The sequence below is a fragment of the Lipotes vexillifer genome, unplaced genomic scaffold (assembly GCF_000442215.2).
Source record: "Lipotes vexillifer unplaced genomic scaffold, Lipotes_vexillifer_v1.1 scaffold944, whole genome shotgun sequence".
Taxonomy (NCBI): domain Eukaryota; kingdom Metazoa; phylum Chordata; class Mammalia; order Artiodactyla; family Lipotidae; genus Lipotes; species Lipotes vexillifer.
Window position 1 is genome coordinate 66,545 of NW_006785040.1, and position 19,377 is coordinate 85,921.

The window sequence follows — 19,377 nt, forward strand, 5'->3', positions numbered from 1 at the left end:
GGCATGTGGGATCTTCCCATACCGGGGCACGAACCCGTGTCCCCTGCATCAGCAGGCGGACTCTCAACCACCGCGCCACCAGGGAAGCCCGGGGATGTTTATTTAAACAACTGTCATAAAATGGCCAAACAGAAGTTGCTTTGAATTTAACCTTATTCCAATTTTATGAATTTATGATTTGACTAGAAGAGGAAATCGGAAAGTATGGACCGACTGGGTTAGAAAGCCAGTTTAAGGTGCCCGCATCTCAACCATTTGTAAAAAGCCCCAAACTGAAGTAAGCCGCAGGGTTTCACGGCCTCGCTGGCCTCCATGACCCATGAGTCACTGGCAGGGACCCGGCCCGGAGCGTCGAGGGTCACACCCACCTTTGCTTCAAAGAACTTTCTTCTCAACTTGGCGTCCGTGGGTGGCACTGTCCTCCTCAGCTCCCGGTACCACCTCCTGACCACGTGTCCCCTCCAGAAGGCCTGGATCCTGGAGCACAGAACCCCATGAGCCCCGCCGTGCCAGCCCCGGGACGCGGCCAGGCCACAGGGAAGGCCCCCCAGCAGCTTCCAAAGGCCTCCGAGGACCCTCTCAGATGGGCAAGCACGTTCCTGAGGCTCGGGGACCCCTCAACTGGTCGTACACTTTATTCTGAAGAGTCGGGCCCCGTCGTGAATCACTCTGGTTTGATACTGGTTCTTTCTACAGAGAGGACAGGTTTTCTTATTTCTGAACTTTTCAAAAGCCTGAAGGCATGCCTGAAGAAAAACATTTCGCTTAAAATTTTACGAGTAATTACTTATAAACAACACTTTTACTTCTAATGTAATCGTAGTGTTCTTTTCTCTCGTAATTATGAGACAGAGTCCAATTCAGATTATGAAGGGAAGAAATTTCATCAGATGGTAGCACCTTCCTCCTGAAACTTGCTCCAAACATATGGTGTTTTACAAGAATATACATATGCAGATACATCAAAAACTTCTGGGAACACCTCACGTGAAGGCGGATGGTCCCTGCATGCGGGCGACTGCGCAGTGAGCTCAGAGGACGAGAGCTGTCACCCACTCTGACGTACCTTATCAGCCGCACTCTCTCATACAAACATTTGTGGCTCTCTCTTTTGCCACAGAAAATTCACCATTTTCAAAACAGGATGAATTGTACTCTAGCCTAAAGTCATATTTCTAAGCATAAATGGTGATTATGGATAAAATAAATGGTTCCTCTGAGGAGCCTTTTAGTGAGAGAGACGAGGCTCCACCCCTCCGAGCTACAAGGATGCTGTGAGCACTTCAGGATGGGATGGACGCGGGTTACTCACCCTGTGGAACACATGGGAACATGAAAGCAGCACCTGTTCACGAGAAGACTAAGAGATGTTTGAAGTTTAAATTAGTTTAAAAGAGAAGCAGCATAAATGCATTAATTAAAAGAAAAATTCTAACTATTTAAAAAGTAGGCTCTGTTGTTTCTTTGACAAATTTACAAAGCAGATTAACAACTTTGATATTTACAATATTTAGCGTTCAAGTTTAGCATAGCACAGGTATATAATCTCAACAAGAAACACTAACTTAACAACAATCTGAAACATCAAACGAACACATGAAGTTTGCTGTAGAATGAGTGTATATTTAAAATGGAAACAATTATAAAAGAAGTATTTCTGGGCAGATCCAAAGAGAGAGTGCATGCTGGTGAGGACCCAGGCTGGGGGGTGGGGAGCAGAGAAGGGAAAACAAATATCTTTCCTTAGGGCTTTGTTCAACTCAACTGCACTCTTACATTTAATTAGCAATACACCCTAGAGACATATGAATCACTTTTTCTTTTTTAAATGCAGGGAAAGTGTGGTCTCCAGAAAATTCCACCTTCCTGTGACCCAAATTCTCCACCAAGTGATGACATTCTGGGCTGTGACAAAGGAGCTTGGACTGAACGAAGAAAAAGGTGGCTGGCTCTTCTGGAAGGAAAGGCCAGGGAGGGGTGAGACCAGGACAGTCAGCACGAAGCGACTCAGGCACCCGCGGCCTCTCTCCGAATGTGTGGGACGGAGACAGGCGGCAGAGGCATTTCACCAGCAGTGCAGGCTTCCACCTTCCCCGGGCCACGTGATCCTGGTGAAACTTTCCAGTTTCAAAGTGACCACCCCCCACCCCCCATGCCTTGGTTTGGTCTACACTTTTCTTCTTTAATGGGAAGAATGGAAGAAATATCAGACCAAATAGAACTTAGAAAGTTCTAAAACCTTTCCTTGAAACTTACCGCGTGCCACCAATAACCCTAAATTGGAAAAACTCAGTAATGAGGGTCCTTTTTAATTATCAGCCTTGAATATAACAGCAGCCTTTCGTGCATTGAATTGCTCATTCTCAATAGAATCATCTTTCAGAGTGTTTCATCTATCAACAGACATTTGATGATCTATATTGAATAATATTTTACTCTGTATATTTAAAATATACTTTTAGGGCTTCCCTGGTGGCGCAGTAGTTGGGAGTCCGCCTGCCGATGCAGGGGACATGGGTTCGTGCCCCGGTCCCGGAGGATCCCGCATGCCGCGGAGCGGCTGGGCCCGTGAGCCATGGCTGCTGAGCCTGCGCATCCAGAGCCTGTGCTCTGCAACGGGAGAGGCCACAACAGTGAGAGGCCTGTGTACCACAACAAACAAATATATATATATATATTTTATATATATAAATATATATATATACTTTTAAATGTCCATAAATATTTGTTACTGGCAAACACTCTCTGAGATAACAAAAATAAATGATTCAGCCTTGGTGAATACACTAAAAATGTCCCAGAAGTTCAGATTAGATTCTAGCTGTTCCAAGCACACTTCCTGAGCTGGCCTACTGTGGATCACGTGAATTGTTTAAGTCCTCATCTGTTAAAGGGGTATAATGCCTACCTCAGAGACACATGAGATTAACCGAAGCCTTCTCAAATCATTAAATGTTGGGAAAATGCCAACTATTGTTTATAACTAAGGAAAAAGCTAAACATGAGAACAATAAATAGAAATGCAAAATAAACACGTGTCTATATCTATAACCAAAAATACTATAGTGAGAAATTTATAAAAAACAACATGGAAGAAATGGTGGGCATGTTGCATCCTGATTCCCCCTTAAGATATTCAACTTCAAACTTTCATTCTTCATACCACAGTCAGGCTAGATATTTATAGCATAATTAAGAAAGAGGTTGCTGGGGCCAGAAAGATTCCTTGTGGCTTTATTAGCTCTTTTGCTACTAAAATGCTAAATCATCCTAGAGGTATTTCTGTGCTTTAAGGGCTAATATCTTTCTGAAATATCCAACTTTCATATATGTAAGATTAGGTTCTGATAGAGAACTAGAACATAATAAGTATGTTTAAAATAACGTGTGAGTTCAAATTAGTAAAGAGCAAAATTGTATGACTATAAACTAACTCATTAACAGTGAAACTTATTAAAGCAAATTAAGTTTGAGGGTTTACGTGCCAGTATAGTAAGTAAAGCTGGGGTTCCTAGGCTGTGAATTTTAAGCCTCCTTTTAACTGTATTTGCTGTATTTTTTAAAGCAAAGTTCCAAGTGCCTCTGTGTAGGAAGCATAATGCTATGCATGTGAGCAATCACTACACGGTGGCCATTAGGTCAAAAAAAAAAAAAAAAAATCTAAGAATAGCAGAGTCCCTAACTTTCAGGAGATTAAAATTTAATTAGGCAGACAAAGTACGTATAGAAAAAACCCCTATGACATAGATTGATTGTATATTATGCATATTATCATCAATCTTACTATGGTAAACTTTCATGAATAAAGATTGTTAAAAGATTTTACTTAAATATCCTTCCACAGGTTCTTTGGAGATATTCAGGCTTGGTTTTTCTTTTATGGTTTCAAGTCACAAAACAACTTAAAAGTTCCCCACCCTTCTGCCCTCGGTGCCCTCCTGGCAGAGTCTCCATTCACCCCCAGCTGCTCACAGCCAGCGGAATGGGAACATTCCTTTTGTACAAACTCTGTACTTGAGAACTAACAGTATTCAGTAAATAAGTCTGTTTAATGAGGGTGTTTAGCTCTTTCTCACACACATACTTTAATTAATGGAAACAAAATGTAAGTCTTTGAGGGTCACATAGGAGGAAGAGACTGGAAAATGAAGCATGGACTCCCTTAGCCCCAGTTCAGAGTCCAGTCACTAGAGAATGTCCCACGGGCTTGCTTATCTAAGCTCACGATAAACACCTGCGGGCGAAGTTCGAATTCTTCTTTGCATATTGGGCACGGCTGCATGGACTCCCCTTGCAGGACGGATCTTTGCTTCACTTTTTCCCATTCATCTGATGACAGTGGCAATGGGGGAGGTTCAAAGAGGCCCAACTTCTGTGCTGAAGTTAAAACAATATGAAATATGAGTTAAATCTCTTTTAGAATATGGTAACTCATGCATAATTTTAATGACATTATTTTGCAAATATTAAAGCAAAACATTTCCATTACATACTTTATTCCACCATATTTAGAATGCTGCTTTTTTACGGGTGCACAGAAGTCAAGGAGAATACTATTTTACATTTATGCTTTAGGCTTTTACTTACAAAGAATTCCCCATATCTATTTCATTTTCATAATGATTCTATAAGGTAGGCCGAACTGATATCACTTTTTTTTTTTGCGGTATGCGGGCCTCTCACTGTTGTGGCCTCTCCCGTTGCGGGGCACCGGCTCTGGACGCGCAGGCTCAGCGGCCATGGCTCACGGGCCCAGCTACTCTGCAGCATGTGGGATCTTCCCGGACTGGGGCACGAACCTATGTCCCCTGCATCGGCAGGCAGACTCTCAACCACTGCGCCACCAGGGAAGCCTTTTAGTATAGTTTATAGTGCTTGTTATCATTGGTGGATTTGTTTTTTGGTTTGGCTGCTCTCTTCCTTTTTTTTTTCTTTTTTAAATTACTTTGTAATTTTTTTATTTTTAAGAATTATTTTTTATTTTGATAACTTTCTTTCTTTTTTTTTCTCCCTTTTCTTCTGAGCCATGTGGCTGACAGGGTCTTGGTGCTCTGGCCAGGAGTCAGGCCTGAGCCTCTGAGGTGGGAGAGCTGAGTTCAGGACATTGGTCCACCAGAGACCTCCCAGCTTCACGTAATATCAAATGGTGAAAATCTCCCAGAGATCTCCATCTCAAAGCTAAGACCTAGCTCCACTCAATGACCAGCAAGCTACAGTGCTGGACACCCTATGTCAAACAACTAGCAAGACAGGAACACAACCCCACCCATTGGCAGAGAGGCTGCCTAAAATCCAAAGAAGTTCAAAGACACCCCAAAACACACCACCAGACACAGTCCTGCCCACCAGAAAGACAAGATCCAGCCTCATCCACCAGAACACAGGCACCAGTCCCCTCCATCAGGAAGCCTCCACAAGCCACTGAACCAACCTTAGCCACTGGAGGCAGACACCAAAAACAATAGGAACTACGAAACTGCAGCCTGTGAAAAGGAGACCCCAAACACAGTAAGTTAAACAAAATGAGAAGACAAAGAAACACACAGCAGTTGAAGGAGCAAGGTAAAAACCCACCAGACCAAACAAATGAAGAGGAAATAGGCAGTCTACCTGAAAAAGAATTCAGAGTAATGATAGTAAAGATGATCCAAAATCTTGGAAATAGACAGAATGCAAGGAACATTTAACAAGGACCTAGAAGAACTAAAGAGCAAACAAACAATGATGAACACAATAAATGAAATTTAAAATTCTCTAGAAGGAATCAGTAGCAGAATAACTGAGGCAGGAGAATGGACAAGTGACGGGGAAGATAAAATAGTGGAAATAACTACTGCAGAGCAGAATAAAGAAAAAAGAATGAAAAGAATTGAGGACAATCTTAGAGACCTCTGGGACAACATTAAACACACCAACATTTGAATTATGGGGGTCCCAGAAGAAGAGAAAAAGAAAGGGATTGAGAAAATATTTGAAGAGATTATAGTTGAAAACTTCCCTAATATGGGAAAGAAAATAGTTAATCAAGTCCAGGAAGCACAGAGAGTCCTGTACAGGATAAATCCAAGCAGAAACATGCCAAGACACATATTAATAAAACTATCAAAAATTAAATACAAAGAAAAATTATTAAAAGCAGCAAGGGAAAAAAAACAAATAACATGCAAGGGAATCCCCATAAGGTTAACAGCTGATCTTGCAGCAGGAACTCTGCAAGCCAGAAGGGAATGGCAGGACATATTTAAAGTGATGAAAGGGAAAAACCTACAACCAAGATTACTCTACCCAGCAAGGATCTCATTCAGATTCAACAGAGAAATCAAAACCTTTACAGACAAGCAAAACCTAAGGGAATTCACCACCACCAAACCAGCTTTACAACAAATGCTAAAGGAACTTCTCTAGACAAGAAACACAGAGAAGGAAAAGACCTACAATAACAAACCCAAAACAATTAAGAAAATGGTAATAGGAACATACATATCAATAACTACCTTAAATGTAAATGGATTAAATGCTCCAACCAAAAGACATAGACTGGCTGAATGGATACAAAAACAAGACCGATATATATGCTGTCTACAAGAGACCTACTTTAGACCTAGGGACACATACAGACTGAAAGTGAGGGGATGGAAAAAGATATTCCATGCAAATGGAAATCAAAAGAATGCTGGGGTAGCAATTCTCATATCAGACAAAATAGCCTTTAAAATAAAGAGTATTACAAGAGACAAAGAAGGACACTACATAATGATCAAGGGAATCCAAGAAGAAGATATAACAATTGTAAATATTTATGTACCCAACATAGAAGCACCTCAATACATAAGGCAAATGGTAACAGCTATAAAAGGGGAAATCAGCAGTAACAAAATCACAGTAGGGGACTTTAACACCCCACTTTCACCAAAGGACAGATGATGCAAAATGAAAATAAATAAGGAAACACAAGCTTTAAATGATACATGATACATCATTCTAAATGGTGAAAAACTGAAACCATTTCCTCTAAGATCAGGAACAAGACAAGGCTGTCCACTCTCACCACTATTATTTGACATAATTTTGTAAGTTTTAGCCACAGGAGTCGGAAAAGAAAAAAGAACTAAAAGGAATCTATATCGGAAAACAAGAAGTAAAGCTGTTACAGTTTGCAGATGACATGACGCTATACATAGAGAATCCTAAAGATGCTACGAGAAAACTACTAGAGATAATCAATGAATTTGGTAAAGTAACAGGATACAAAGTTAATGCACAGAAATCTCTGGCATTCCTCTACACTAATGATGAAAAATCTGAAAGAGAAATTAAGGAAACACTCCCATTTACCATTGCAAAAAAACAATAAAATACCTAGGAATAAACCTACCTAAGGAGACAAAAGACCTGTATGCAGAAAACTATTAGACACTGATAAAAGAAATTAAAGATGATACAAGCAGATGGAGAGATATACCATGTTTTTGGATTGGAAGAATCAACATTGTGAAAATGACTCTACTACCCAAAGCAATCTACAGATTCAATGCAATCCCCATCAAATTACCAATGGCATTTTTCACAGAACTAGAACAAAACATTTCATGATTTGTATGGAAACACAAAAGACCCTGGATAGCCAAAGCAATCTTAAGAAAGAAAAACGGAGCTGGAAGGATCAAGCTCCTGGACTTCAGACTATACTACAAAGCTACAGTCATCAAGACAGTATGGTAGTGGCACAAAAAACAGAAATATAGATCAATGGGACAGGATAGAAAGCCCAGAGATAAACCCACACACATATGATCACCTTATCTTTGATAAAGGAGGCAAGAATATACAATGGAAAAAAGACAGCCTCTTCAATAAGTGGTGCTGGGAAGACTGGACAACTACATGTAAAAGAATGATGGCGCAGTGGTTGAGAGTCCGCCTGCCGGTGCAGGAGACATGGGTTCGTGCCCCCGTCCGGGAAGATCCCACATGCCGTGGAGCGGGTGGGCCTGTGAGCCATGGCTGCTGAGCCTGCGTGTTCCAAGCCTGTGCTCCGTAACGGGAGAGGCCACCACAATGAGAGGCCCGCGCACCGCAAAAAAAAAAAAGAATGAAATTAGAACACTCCCTAACACCATACACAAAAATAAACTCAAAATGGATTAAAGAGCTATATGTAAGGGCAGGCACTATCAAACTCTTAGAGGAAAACATAGGCAGAGCACTCTGTGACATAAATCACAGCAAGATCCTTTTTGACCCACCTTCTAGAGTAAGGGAAATAAAAGCAAAAAAATGAACAAATGAACAAATGGGACCTAACGAAATTTAAAAGCTTTTGCACAGCAAAGGAAACCATAAACAAGATGAAAAGACAACCCTCAGAATGGGAGAAAATATTTGCAAGTGAAGCAACTGACAAAGGATTAATATCCAAAATTTATAAGCAGCTCATGCAGCTCAATATCAAAAAAACAAACGGCGCAATCCAAAATTGGGCAGAGGACCTAAACAGACATTTCTCCAAAGAAGATATACAAATTACCAACAAACACATGAAAGAATGCTCAACATCACTAATCATTAGAGAAATGCAAATCAAAACTACAATGAGGTATCACCTCACACCAGTCAGAATGGCTATCGTCAAAAAATCTATAAACAATAAATGCTGGAGAGGGTGTGGAGAAAAGGGAACTCTCTTGCACTGTTGGTGGGAATGTAAATTGATACAGCCACTATGGAGAACAGTATGGAGGTTCCTTAAAAAACTACAAATAGAACTACCATACGACCCAGCAATCCCACTACTGGGCATATACCCTGAGAAAACCATAATTCAAAAAGAGTCATGTACCACAATCTTCATTGCAGCTCTGTTTACAATAGCCAGGACATGGAAGCAACCTAAGTGTCCATGATAGATGAATGGATAAAGAAGATGTGGCACATATATACAATGGAATATTACTCAGCCATAAAAAAGAAATGAAATTGAGTTATTGGATGGACCTAGAGTCTGTCATACAGAGTGAAGTAAGTCAGAAAGAGAAAAACAAATACTGTATGCTAACACATATATATGGAATCTAAAAAAAAAAAAAAAAGGTTCTGAAGAACCTAGGGGCAGGACAGCAATAAAGATGCAGACGTAGAGAATGCACTTGAGGACATGGGGAGGGGGAAAGGTAAGCTGGGACGAAGTGAGAGAGTGGCATGGACATATATACACTACCAAATGTAAAGTAGATAGCTAGTGGGAAGCAGCCGCATAGCACAGGGAGACCAGCTCAGTGCTTTGTGACCATGCAAGAGGGAGGATATATGGGGATATATGTATAGCTGATTCACTTTTTTATAAAGCAGAAACTAAGACACCATTGTAAAGCAGTTATACTCCAATAAAGACGTTAAAAAAAAAAAAAGAGCATGTGGGCCAACCTCATTAGTAACTAATATGCATAATAATTAGATTTTTAAAATAAGAGTTCCTGAAAGAATGACTCATTTACTCCAAATTGGGATTCTCTTCCTGATGTCTAATTTACATCTACCCTGCTCAGGTGACTGTTCCGAGGCTGCTTGATCATTTCTGTGAACTGTACCTGCACATGGAAGACAGTCACTAAATCACTGTCACATTCTCCAAGCCTGTGCCTCTTGTGAGATGCCATGTCTAGGACAGAACTAGCACTGTTAGCAGTTCCGGGGAGAATGATAAAGTATCCACTGGGCACTGCAGCAACCTCAGGCTCCCTCTTCGTGGTTCAGCTTCTGCCCACAGGCCTTCAGCTCCTCTGCCATCCATCACCTGCCTTCGGACGCAAGGTCCCAGCCAAACTTACTTTCCATACCCAGCATCACTGAAAACTTCATGGTGCTTCATCAAAAAATTAAATATAGAATTACCATATGATCCAGCAACAACTCCTCTTGGTGTATTCGCCAAAGAACTGAAAGCAGGGACTCAAGCAGATATTTCTACACCAATGTTCACAGCAGCATTATTCACAGTAACTGAAAGGGAGAAACAACTCAAGTGTCTGTCGATGGAATGGATAAACCAAATGTGCTATATGCAGGCAATGGAATGGTATTCCGTCCTAAACAAGAATGAAATTCTGATAGTTGCTACAACATGAACAGACCTTGGAGATGTTATGCTAAAAGCAATAAGCACAAAAGCACAAGTATCGTATGACTGCTCTTATACGCGGCTCCTAAAGTAGTCAGATTCGTAGACACACAAAGTGAATTCGCGGTTGCCCAAGGCTGGGGGCGGGGACAGAGTTTGGGAAGATGAAAACATCCTGGAGACGGACAGCAGCGATGGTTGTTCAACAGCGGGGATGCGCTTAATGCTACTGAACTGTGTGCTTAAAAATGGTTGAAATGGGGCTTCCCTGGTGGCACAGTGGTTGAGAGTCTGCCTGCTGATGCAGGGCACACGGGTTCGTGCCCCGGTCCGAGAAGATCCCATGTGCTGGGGAGCGGCTCGGCCCGTGGGCCATGGCCGCTGAGCCTGCGCTCCGCAACGGGAGAGGCCACAACAGTGAGAAGCCCACGCACTGCAAAAACAAACAAACAAACAAACAAACAAAAATGGTTGAAATGGTAAATTTGATGTTATGTATATTTTTTCTCTTTTTTTTAAAACATCTTTATTGGAATATAATTGCTTTACAGTGGTGTGTTAGTTTCTGCTTTATAACAAAGTGAATCAGTTATACATATACATACATCCCCATATCTCCTCCCTCTTGCACCTCCCTCCCTCCCACCCTCCCTATCCCACCCCTCTAGGTGGTCACAAAGCACCGAGCTGGTCTCCCTGTGCTATGCGGCTGCTTCCCACCAGCTATCAGTATTACACTTGGTAGTGTATATATGTCCATGCCACTCTCTCGCTTTGTCACAGCTTACCCTTCCCCCTCCCCATATCCTCAAGTCCATTCTCTAGTAGGTCTGTGTCTTTATTGCTGTCTAACCCCTAGGTTATTCATGACATTTTTTTTCTCTTAAATTCCATATATATGTGTTAGCATATGGTATTTGTCTTTCTCTTTCTGACTTACTTCACTCTGTATGACAGACTCTAGGTCCATCCACCTCACTACAAATAGCTCAATTTCGTTTCTTTTTATGGCTGAGTAATATTCCATTGTATATATGTGCCACATCTTCTTTATCCATTCATCTGATGATGGATAGGTTGTTTCCATCTCCTGGCTATTGTAAATAGAGCTGCAATGAACATTTTGGTACATGACTCTTTTTGAATTATGGTTTTCTCAGGGTATATGCCCAGTAGTGGGATTGCTGGGCCATATGGTAGTTCTATTTGTACTTTTTTAAGGAACCTCCATACTGTTCTCCATAGTAGCTGGACCAATTCACATTCCCACTAGCAGTGCAAGAGTGTTCCCTTTTCTCCACTCCCTCTCCAGCATTTATTGTTTCTAGATTTTTTGGTGATGGCCATGCTGACTGGTGTGAGATGATATCTCATTGTAGTTTTGATTTGCATTTCTCTAATGATTAATGATGTTGAGCATTCTTTCACGTGTTTGTTGGCAGTCTGTATATCTTCTTTAGAGAAATGTCTATTTGGGTCTTCTGCCCATTTTTGGATTGGGTTGTTTGTTTTTTTTTGTTATTGAGCTGCATGAGCTGCTTATAAATTTTGGAGAGTAATCCTTTGTCAGTTGCTTCATTTGCAAATATTTTCTCCCATTCTGAGGGTTGTCTTTTCGTCTTGTTTATGGTTTCCTTTTCTGTGCAAAAGCTTTGAAGTTTCATTAGGTCCCATTTATTTTTGTTTTTATTTCCATTTCTCTAGGAGGTGGGTCAAAAAGGATCTTGCTGTGATTTATGTCACAGAATGTTCTGCCTATGTTTTCCTCTAAGAGTTTGATAGTGTCTGGCCTTACATTTAGGTCTTTAATCCATTTTGAGTTTATTTTTGTGTATGGTGTTAGGGAGTGTTCTAATTTCATTCTTTTACATGTAGCTGTCCAGTTTTCCCAGTACCACTTATTGAAGAGGCTGTCTTTTCTCCACTGTATATTCTTGCCTCTTTTATCAAAGATAAGGTGACCATATGTGCGTGGGTTTATCTCTGGACTTTCTATCCTGTTCCATTGATATATATTTCTGTTTTGTGCCAGTACCATACTGTCTTGATGACTGTAGCTTTGTAGTATAGTCTGAAGTCCAGGAGCCTGATTCCTCCAGCTCCGTTTTTCTTTCTCAAGATTGCTTTGGCTATTCGGGGTCTTTTGTGTTTCCATACAAATTGTGAAATTTTTTTGTTCTAGTCTGTGAAAAATGCCATTGGTAATTTGATAGGGATTGCATTGAATCTGTAGATTGCTTTGGGTAGTATAGTCATTTTCACAATGTTGATTCTTCCAGTCCAAGAATATGGTATATCTCTCCAACTATTTGTATCATCTTTAATGTCTTTCATCAATGTCTTATAATTTTCTGCACGCAGGTCTTTTGTCTCCTTAGGTAGGTTTATTCCTAGGTATTTTATTATTTTTATTGCAATGGTAAATGGTAGAGTTTCCATAATTTCACTCTCAGATTTTCATCCTTAGTGTATAGGAATGCAAGGGATTTCTGTGCATTAATTTTGTATCCTGCAACTTTACCAGATTCATGGATGAGCTCTAGTGGTTCTCTGGTGGCATCTTTAGGATCCTCTATGTATAGCATCACGTCATCTGCAAACAGTGACAGCTTTACTTCTTCTTTTCCGATTTGGATTCGTTTTATCTTTCTTCTCTGATTGCTGTGGCTAAGACTTCCAAAACTATGTTGAGTAATAGTGGTGAGAGTGGGCAGATGTAATGTATATTTTACCACAACAAAATTTTTAAAACCCCAAGCCCCTCTCCTCTTCAGACCCCTCGCATTTCTTCCCTGCTCTCCCGCTGTCCTCCACCCTGGCTCACCAGGCTCCGCCACTCTGTTCTTATTTCAGCTCCTCAAACGCCCCGGGTCTCTTGCCTCAGAGCCCTGCCTCTGTCTTCTCCTCCGACAAGAACATTCTTCCTCTGTTCTTCGTAGGGATAAACCCTTTTTATCCTTTGAATCTATGGCAGAAGCTAGCTGATGTTCACCAGCCTGTTCCCCTCCTCCTGGGCACACAGCTGGACCTTACTTCCCAGCCTCCCTTGCAAAAAATAAAAATAAGAAATAAAAATCAAAACCTTTTCTATTCCTAACTTTGCAGTTTAAAATAATCTCGGACTTGTAAACGGTTGTAAAACCGTGTGAAGAATCCTCATGTGCCTTGCACTCGGCCTCCCCAGATGTTCACATTTTACACGACCTGAGTGCAGTGGTCCAATCTAGCAATTTATGTTGATCCAATGCTCTTGATTAATCTATACTCCCCGCAGGATGTCGTTCTTGTCTCACTGACGTCGTTTTGTTCTGACCCTGGTCACTCACAGGGCTCAGTTGGCCTGTCCCCTTGGCCTCCCAGGATCTGGGACAGCACCTCAGTCTTTATTTGCTTCTCTTGATGCTTTTGCAGAGCACTGGCCAGGAACTGTGTAGAATGTCCTTCCACCTGGGTCATCTAAGTTTTCCTCAGAGTTACACTCGGAGATGCATCTTTGGCAAGAACGCCCTAGGAGGGATCTGTCTTTCTGACAGCCTGGCGTTGGACTTTGTCACTTGGTAAAGGTGCTGGCGCTTCTCCTGCGGTGAGTTGGTCCCTGGGGTAATGCCATGAGGCTGTGCCCCCACCTGTGTCTCAACGCGACTCCCCTGCTAGTTCCAGCATCCTCAGATGGCTGTTATCACTGTGGTCTTTACTGCATGGTGATTTTCGATTTCTAGTTCTGGTCTACTACACTTATAGTTGTCATTCTGCTGTAAGAAAGAGGCTTCCCCATTACTTGTTTATTTCTTCAGTTATTTATTTATGTCACTGTAGATTAATGGATATCTACTTTACTGATTCTTACTCTACTTATCATTATTATCTTCATTTTCTTACTCAAATTGGCCCCATTATCACTTTTAAACTTCAGTACAGACGTATCTTTCTGTGAGAGCATAAGTTAAAATAATTTCTGTACCAGAGAAAATGGTACTATTAATCTCAACCGGATTCTTTAGGTCTAATAAGTCAAAGTATGCATGAAGATTAGCTTTACCTAAAGTTAGTGGTGGTGGTTTTGGATCAAGAACGTATTCATTTTCTGGATCTTCTGCATTAGGGCCTTGTGTGGTTTTTTTAAGTCCAGTATCTAGTATTGCTTTTGTATTTCTTTTTAGAGACTTGGGTCTGTTCTCTGTCCAAGAATGTACATTTGTACATTTGTCCTTTGTCTTAGAATGATCTGCTATTGAAAGATTTCGAAGTTGAAGATCATGTAACGTGTGATCTTGTAAAGCCACTGCAGTGACTGCTAAGTTATCCTGTTTAGATGAATGACCCTAGAAAGTAATCCTGTTTAGATGAATGACCCTAGAAAGTAATGTTTTTACATGCAGAACATTATCTAATGTACCATTTACAAGAAAGCCTATGCTTTAACACTCAGCCTTGATGGCATACCAGACCAAATCCAGTAGTAAAGAAAGCTTCACCCATCGTTACCCAAGTCAGGGGAGCAAAGCCCAGTCTCACCATTTATGTTAATGACATAGTAACATCTTTTCACTTAATTACTAAGGCCTTAATCGTAATATGAATAAATGCATTCTGATGTATATAAGCTGTGCGTGCCTGAGCACATTCTGTTTCACTATAATTAGACTCCAGGCAAAGCTTGCTTCTGTTATACTAAAGAGAATCTTGCATTTAAGTGTATGCTTTTTTAGTGAAAACTTACACAAAATACAATTTCCATGCAGCTAAGAGATGCTTACACCAAGTACTACAGCTGACAGTTCCTCACTGAAGCAAGGTTTGCAAACTATTTTTATACTGTCAAATAGCTGAATTAAAATATATTCACGAGTGGGGCTTCCCTGGTGGCGCAGTGGTTGAGAGTCCGCCTGCCAATGCAGGGGACATGGGTTCATGCCCTGGTCTGGGAAGATCCCACGTGCCGCGGAGCGGCTGGGCCGGTGAGCCATGGCCGCTGAGCCTGCGTGTCCAGAGCCTGTGCTCCGCAACGCGAGAGGCCACAACAGTGAGAGGCCTGCGTAACACACACACAAAAAATATATACATATATATTCATGAGTAAAACAATGTGTATGTTTTAAAAAGGATTGTGTACCTTATTTTTTAACATTTTTTAACATGCTGACCCAGGAGAAGTGGTTTCTTGGCTATAACAAATTATATCATCACTTCATATCCCAGTCCTTTGATTCTTCTACTGTAAAAAAGCCAACAGAAAGCCAACGTTAGAGTGTACCTAAAATCTCTGATGAAGTTTACGGGGAAGAGAAATATGGAGAGTCTAACTGATGATGAATGCGCACCAGCACAGCACTAAGCTCTGTGCTCTGATCCCAGAGGAACTCAAGCCGGTCGTGACTTGATTCATCTGTCCTCAAGCAGTTCTCCTGATAGTTGGAGGGAACCTATTAATATGAATGAGAACAATCTGTTGCTAAATATAATGATACTATACGTGAATACAACAAAATTTCAGACTACAAAGATCAGAGAATGTAAGTGAAATACCTCTTAAAGGGATAATATTAAAACAGGGATTTGAAGGACAGAGAGCGGGCAATGAACATGCTACCCCACAGGTACACGAAAAGCACAGGCACTCCAGAACTCAGCAGGTGTTTATGTTTTAGAGATGGGAACCGTGGACGCTCTGGGATGTAAGAGGAATACTGTCTGACTTCACTCTGTCCACAACAGAGACATACATGGTTTCTAATCTTGCTCTACCTGTTTCTACAAGATACGCAGCATATCTGAGTCTGTTCCCCCACCTCAAGACAGATATAATAACGCTCTCCTTGCAGGGTTACTGTTAGGATTAAATGAGACAACCTTTGTAAAGTATCTAAAATGGGTCCTTCTAAACAGAAGATACTCTGTAAACCTTTATGCTTGATCCAGTTCCCTTCAAAGCTGATGGAAAGGGGCTTCCCTGGTGGCACAGTGGTTAAGAATCCTCCTGCCAATGCAGGGGACACGGGTTCGAGCCCTGGTCTGGAAAGATCCCACATGCAGTGATGCAACTAAGCCCACGTGCCACAACTACTGAGCCTGTGCTCTAGAGCCCATGAGCCACAACTACTGAGCCCATGTGTCACAACTGCTGAAGCCCGCACGCCTAGAGCCTGTGCTCCACAACAAGAGAAGCCGCTGCAATGAGGAGCCCACGCACCACAACAAAGAGTAGCCCCTGCTCGCCGCAACTAGACAAAAGCCTTTGCGCAGCCACGGAGACCCAACGCAGCCACACACACACAAGAAAAGCTGGTGGAAGAAACTGGAATTGGCCCTTTTAGTTTTTAGACAAGGGTATATCTTATGAAGACAGGAGTACAAAATATATTGGGATAGGGAGGAACAGTAAACTGCTGGAGTATTTAGGGAGTACTGCTGAGGGCCTGATTGTAAGATGAGAGACGAATTAATCCCAAATATGTATCTCAGGATCAACACCTACATTCAGTTAGTCCCGCAGAATGAGCTTCCTAAGGGGTGAGTGCAGAATGAGGAAAGCAAGCACAGTGGAAAGGAGTCTGTGAGATCCCCGAGACCCCTTAGCAGTGAGGTGACAGCTTCTGTGGCAACCCCGTTCCCCTTCAATTCTGGCATCAAGAGGAGAATGAAGGAGTTTCCATCTAATATTTCATCACAACAGTCTAGGCTGAAGAAATGGTAGAAGGTACTTAAAATGCTGAAAGATCACTAACAGTCTTCTACTTTCAAAATGCCTACAACCTGGCAGAATATAGTTTGCATCATCCTGAAAATTGTTTAGTAATCATAGCTAGCTACCTGCAGTCGACAATTTTATCTCAAGTGTCTACACTGTAAGCCACTGGGCTTAACATCAAGAGCTTTTAAAAACTGTGCCCCTTGTAAGTCCTATAGTGTCGTTAAATTTCAGCATTAGAAACTATTTTCAACTATTTAGTCCAACTTCATTTTAAAAGGATAAAACATATCCAGAGATTATTGACTCCTCCAAAATTATATAATTAGTCTGTGGCAGCAGTAGGGTTAGAAACTTAATCCTTACCCAGTATTAAGAGCTAAAATTAATATTTTTTCTTCATAAATTCCATTGTTAACAGTTAAAAGAGGTAGGGCTTGGTAAAAAGATGCCACTGTGGTGGCAAAGTAATTAGTTACTGATTTGTCTAAGTGACTTTAAGCTAATTTATAAACATGCTAGTTAAAAACACAGGAACACCAGAGAAACAGTTTTTAAAAGACAATTGGACACACTGTGTTGCCAGGTTTTATAACTTAGGAATTCCTTGTTTTACATTTTTGATGAGATTCCACCCAGGTTGGCCTTAAGCACAGAAACGGTTGTAAAATGACAGTCCTCCTGTCCCTGGGTATCCGTGGGACTGGTTCCAGGACCCGCCGATTTTCACCAAAACCCCAGGATGCTCAAGTCCCAGAGTCAGCCTCTACCCGAACCCCGTCCTCCGCTAGGGAGAGTGTAGCACTGCGGTACATATTTACTGAAGAAAATCCGGGTATGGCCTGCAGGTGGGCCCTGCAGTTCACACCCTCATTCAAGGGTCAACTGTATATGTTAACCGTGGACCCCCCTTTCAGTAACGGACTGGTTGTGGTTCTCAGTGACCGTTCTAGGCCCTCCCAAGGGATGGCCACGGAGTAGCGAGCTGCCCTGGGGACCCGAGGACCTTTGGGGCTGCACAGGACAGTCCCGGCCCCTCCCGCCTCCAAGGCGCCCCCTCCCCTGCCCTCCTCAACCCATCCCACCCCTCCACCCTACTCCACCCGGGGCCGCACCTGCAGCGGAACCGACCCCGCCCTCTGCACACACACCGCGGCCGACGCCCTCCACCTCTGCGGCTCGCCGTTGCCTAGCAACCGCCGCCGCTCCGGTCACACGCCAGTGCGCATGCTCAACGGCCCAGTCCTGCCCCACGCTGACCACCACTTTCCGGAAGCCCGCTGAGGCTCTGTCACACTGCGCATGCTCGCAGGTCCCGCCCTTCGTGCAACCACACTGCGCATGCTCACCGGCTCTGCCCTGAACACAGTACGGAAGCCTCTATCGCTTGGGCGGTGCTTTTACACCGCGCATGCTCATCTGCTGTGCGCCGCACAGGGCCGCGCCGCGCATGCTCAAGTGTCGGAGGCGGAGTGTGGAGTGCGGGGCGCGGGCGCACTTGGGGCGCGTCCTCGAGTTCCCCGGCTCCGTGGTTTCCTTCGCTTAGCGCTCGTCGGAGCTCCGGCGCCCGGAGCGCGCCCTGCTGCGGGTCCTGGAGCCCTGACTGCCCCAGGCAGCCAGGCCGCTGGCCCTGCCTCGGGTGTAGCCTGGACACGCCTGGCCCACATGCTTTCCCTTCTTTAAGCATCACATCCTGCACTGCCCGTTGTCCAGTGTCCGAAAACCATTGTTTCATATATTTGATTTTTTTAGGTGACGGAGGTAAGCTTAAATCCAGTCCCTAACACTTCATCGTGGCCCAACGCAGAGGCCAATAGAAGTTTGTTGAGACAGTGACTCAGCTGTGCTATTTAAACTTTTATTGAAATAAAGTTCAGCTGAAAGTACAGAGAAAAAATACAAAATGCAAATAGTCCTTTTTTTTTTTTCACTTCTCTGAAAGTGAGGTCTAAAGAAGTTACCAAGTTGATTGGAAATAGGTCATTGATTGTTAAAGGGCTAAAAGTTAAAGTTTTTTTTTGTTTTTTTTTTTTGCGGTACCCAGGCCTCTCACTGCTGTGGCCTCTCCCGTGGCAGAGCACAGGCTCCGGACGCGCAGGCCCAGCGGCCGTGGCCCAAGGGCCCAGCCGCTCCGTGGCACGCGGGATCCTCCTGGACCAGGGCACGAACCCGTGTCCCCTGCATCAGCCGGCGGACGTTCAACCACTGCGCCACCAGGGAAGCCCGAAGTTAAAGTTTTTGATGTACATTGGAGTAAATGATATACTGATGAAACAAGATAATCTGAAGCTTTATTGAAGATAATTTTTTTCCTAATGGAATTAAATTTTCTAAGATGGCCACTCCTGTTTGGAAGTTTGTTGAAACAGGCTAAAAACAAGGTAAAATTTTTTGATAAAGCCAAATTAAATTCATAATGAGGTTCATAATCTTTCACATAATATTTCAAACTTTTCCGACAAATATTGTAATCTTGATTTACATTCCAGTTGGTGATGGGTGTAGGAGACAAGTAAGGGTCACTAGTCCTGAGGACCTTTTGTTTTGTGACTCAGAGCACAGAGGAAAGAGT

General features: G+C 42.6%; 1 protein-coding gene across 1 annotated transcript in view; it reads right to left on the reverse strand.

The window, feature by feature from the left end:
- Nucleotides 1-15,245, reverse strand: part of RNF32 (ring finger protein 32) — a 36,623-nt gene extending 21,378 nt beyond the window's left edge. Inside the window, exons 1-6 of the mRNA XM_007457175.1 lie at nt 15,231-15,245; nt 14,157-14,439; nt 4,235-4,377; nt 1,313-1,345; nt 626-746; nt 369-481 (exon numbers count right to left, since the gene is read on the reverse strand). Coding sequence (XP_007457237.1) covers nt 369-481; nt 626-746; nt 1,313-1,345; nt 4,235-4,377; nt 14,157-14,439; nt 15,231-15,245 — 708 coding nt within the window. The remainder of the gene's footprint in view (nt 1-368; nt 482-625; nt 747-1,312; nt 1,346-4,234; nt 4,378-14,156; nt 14,440-15,230) is intronic.
- Nucleotides 15,246-19,377: the final 4,132 nt, after the last annotated feature.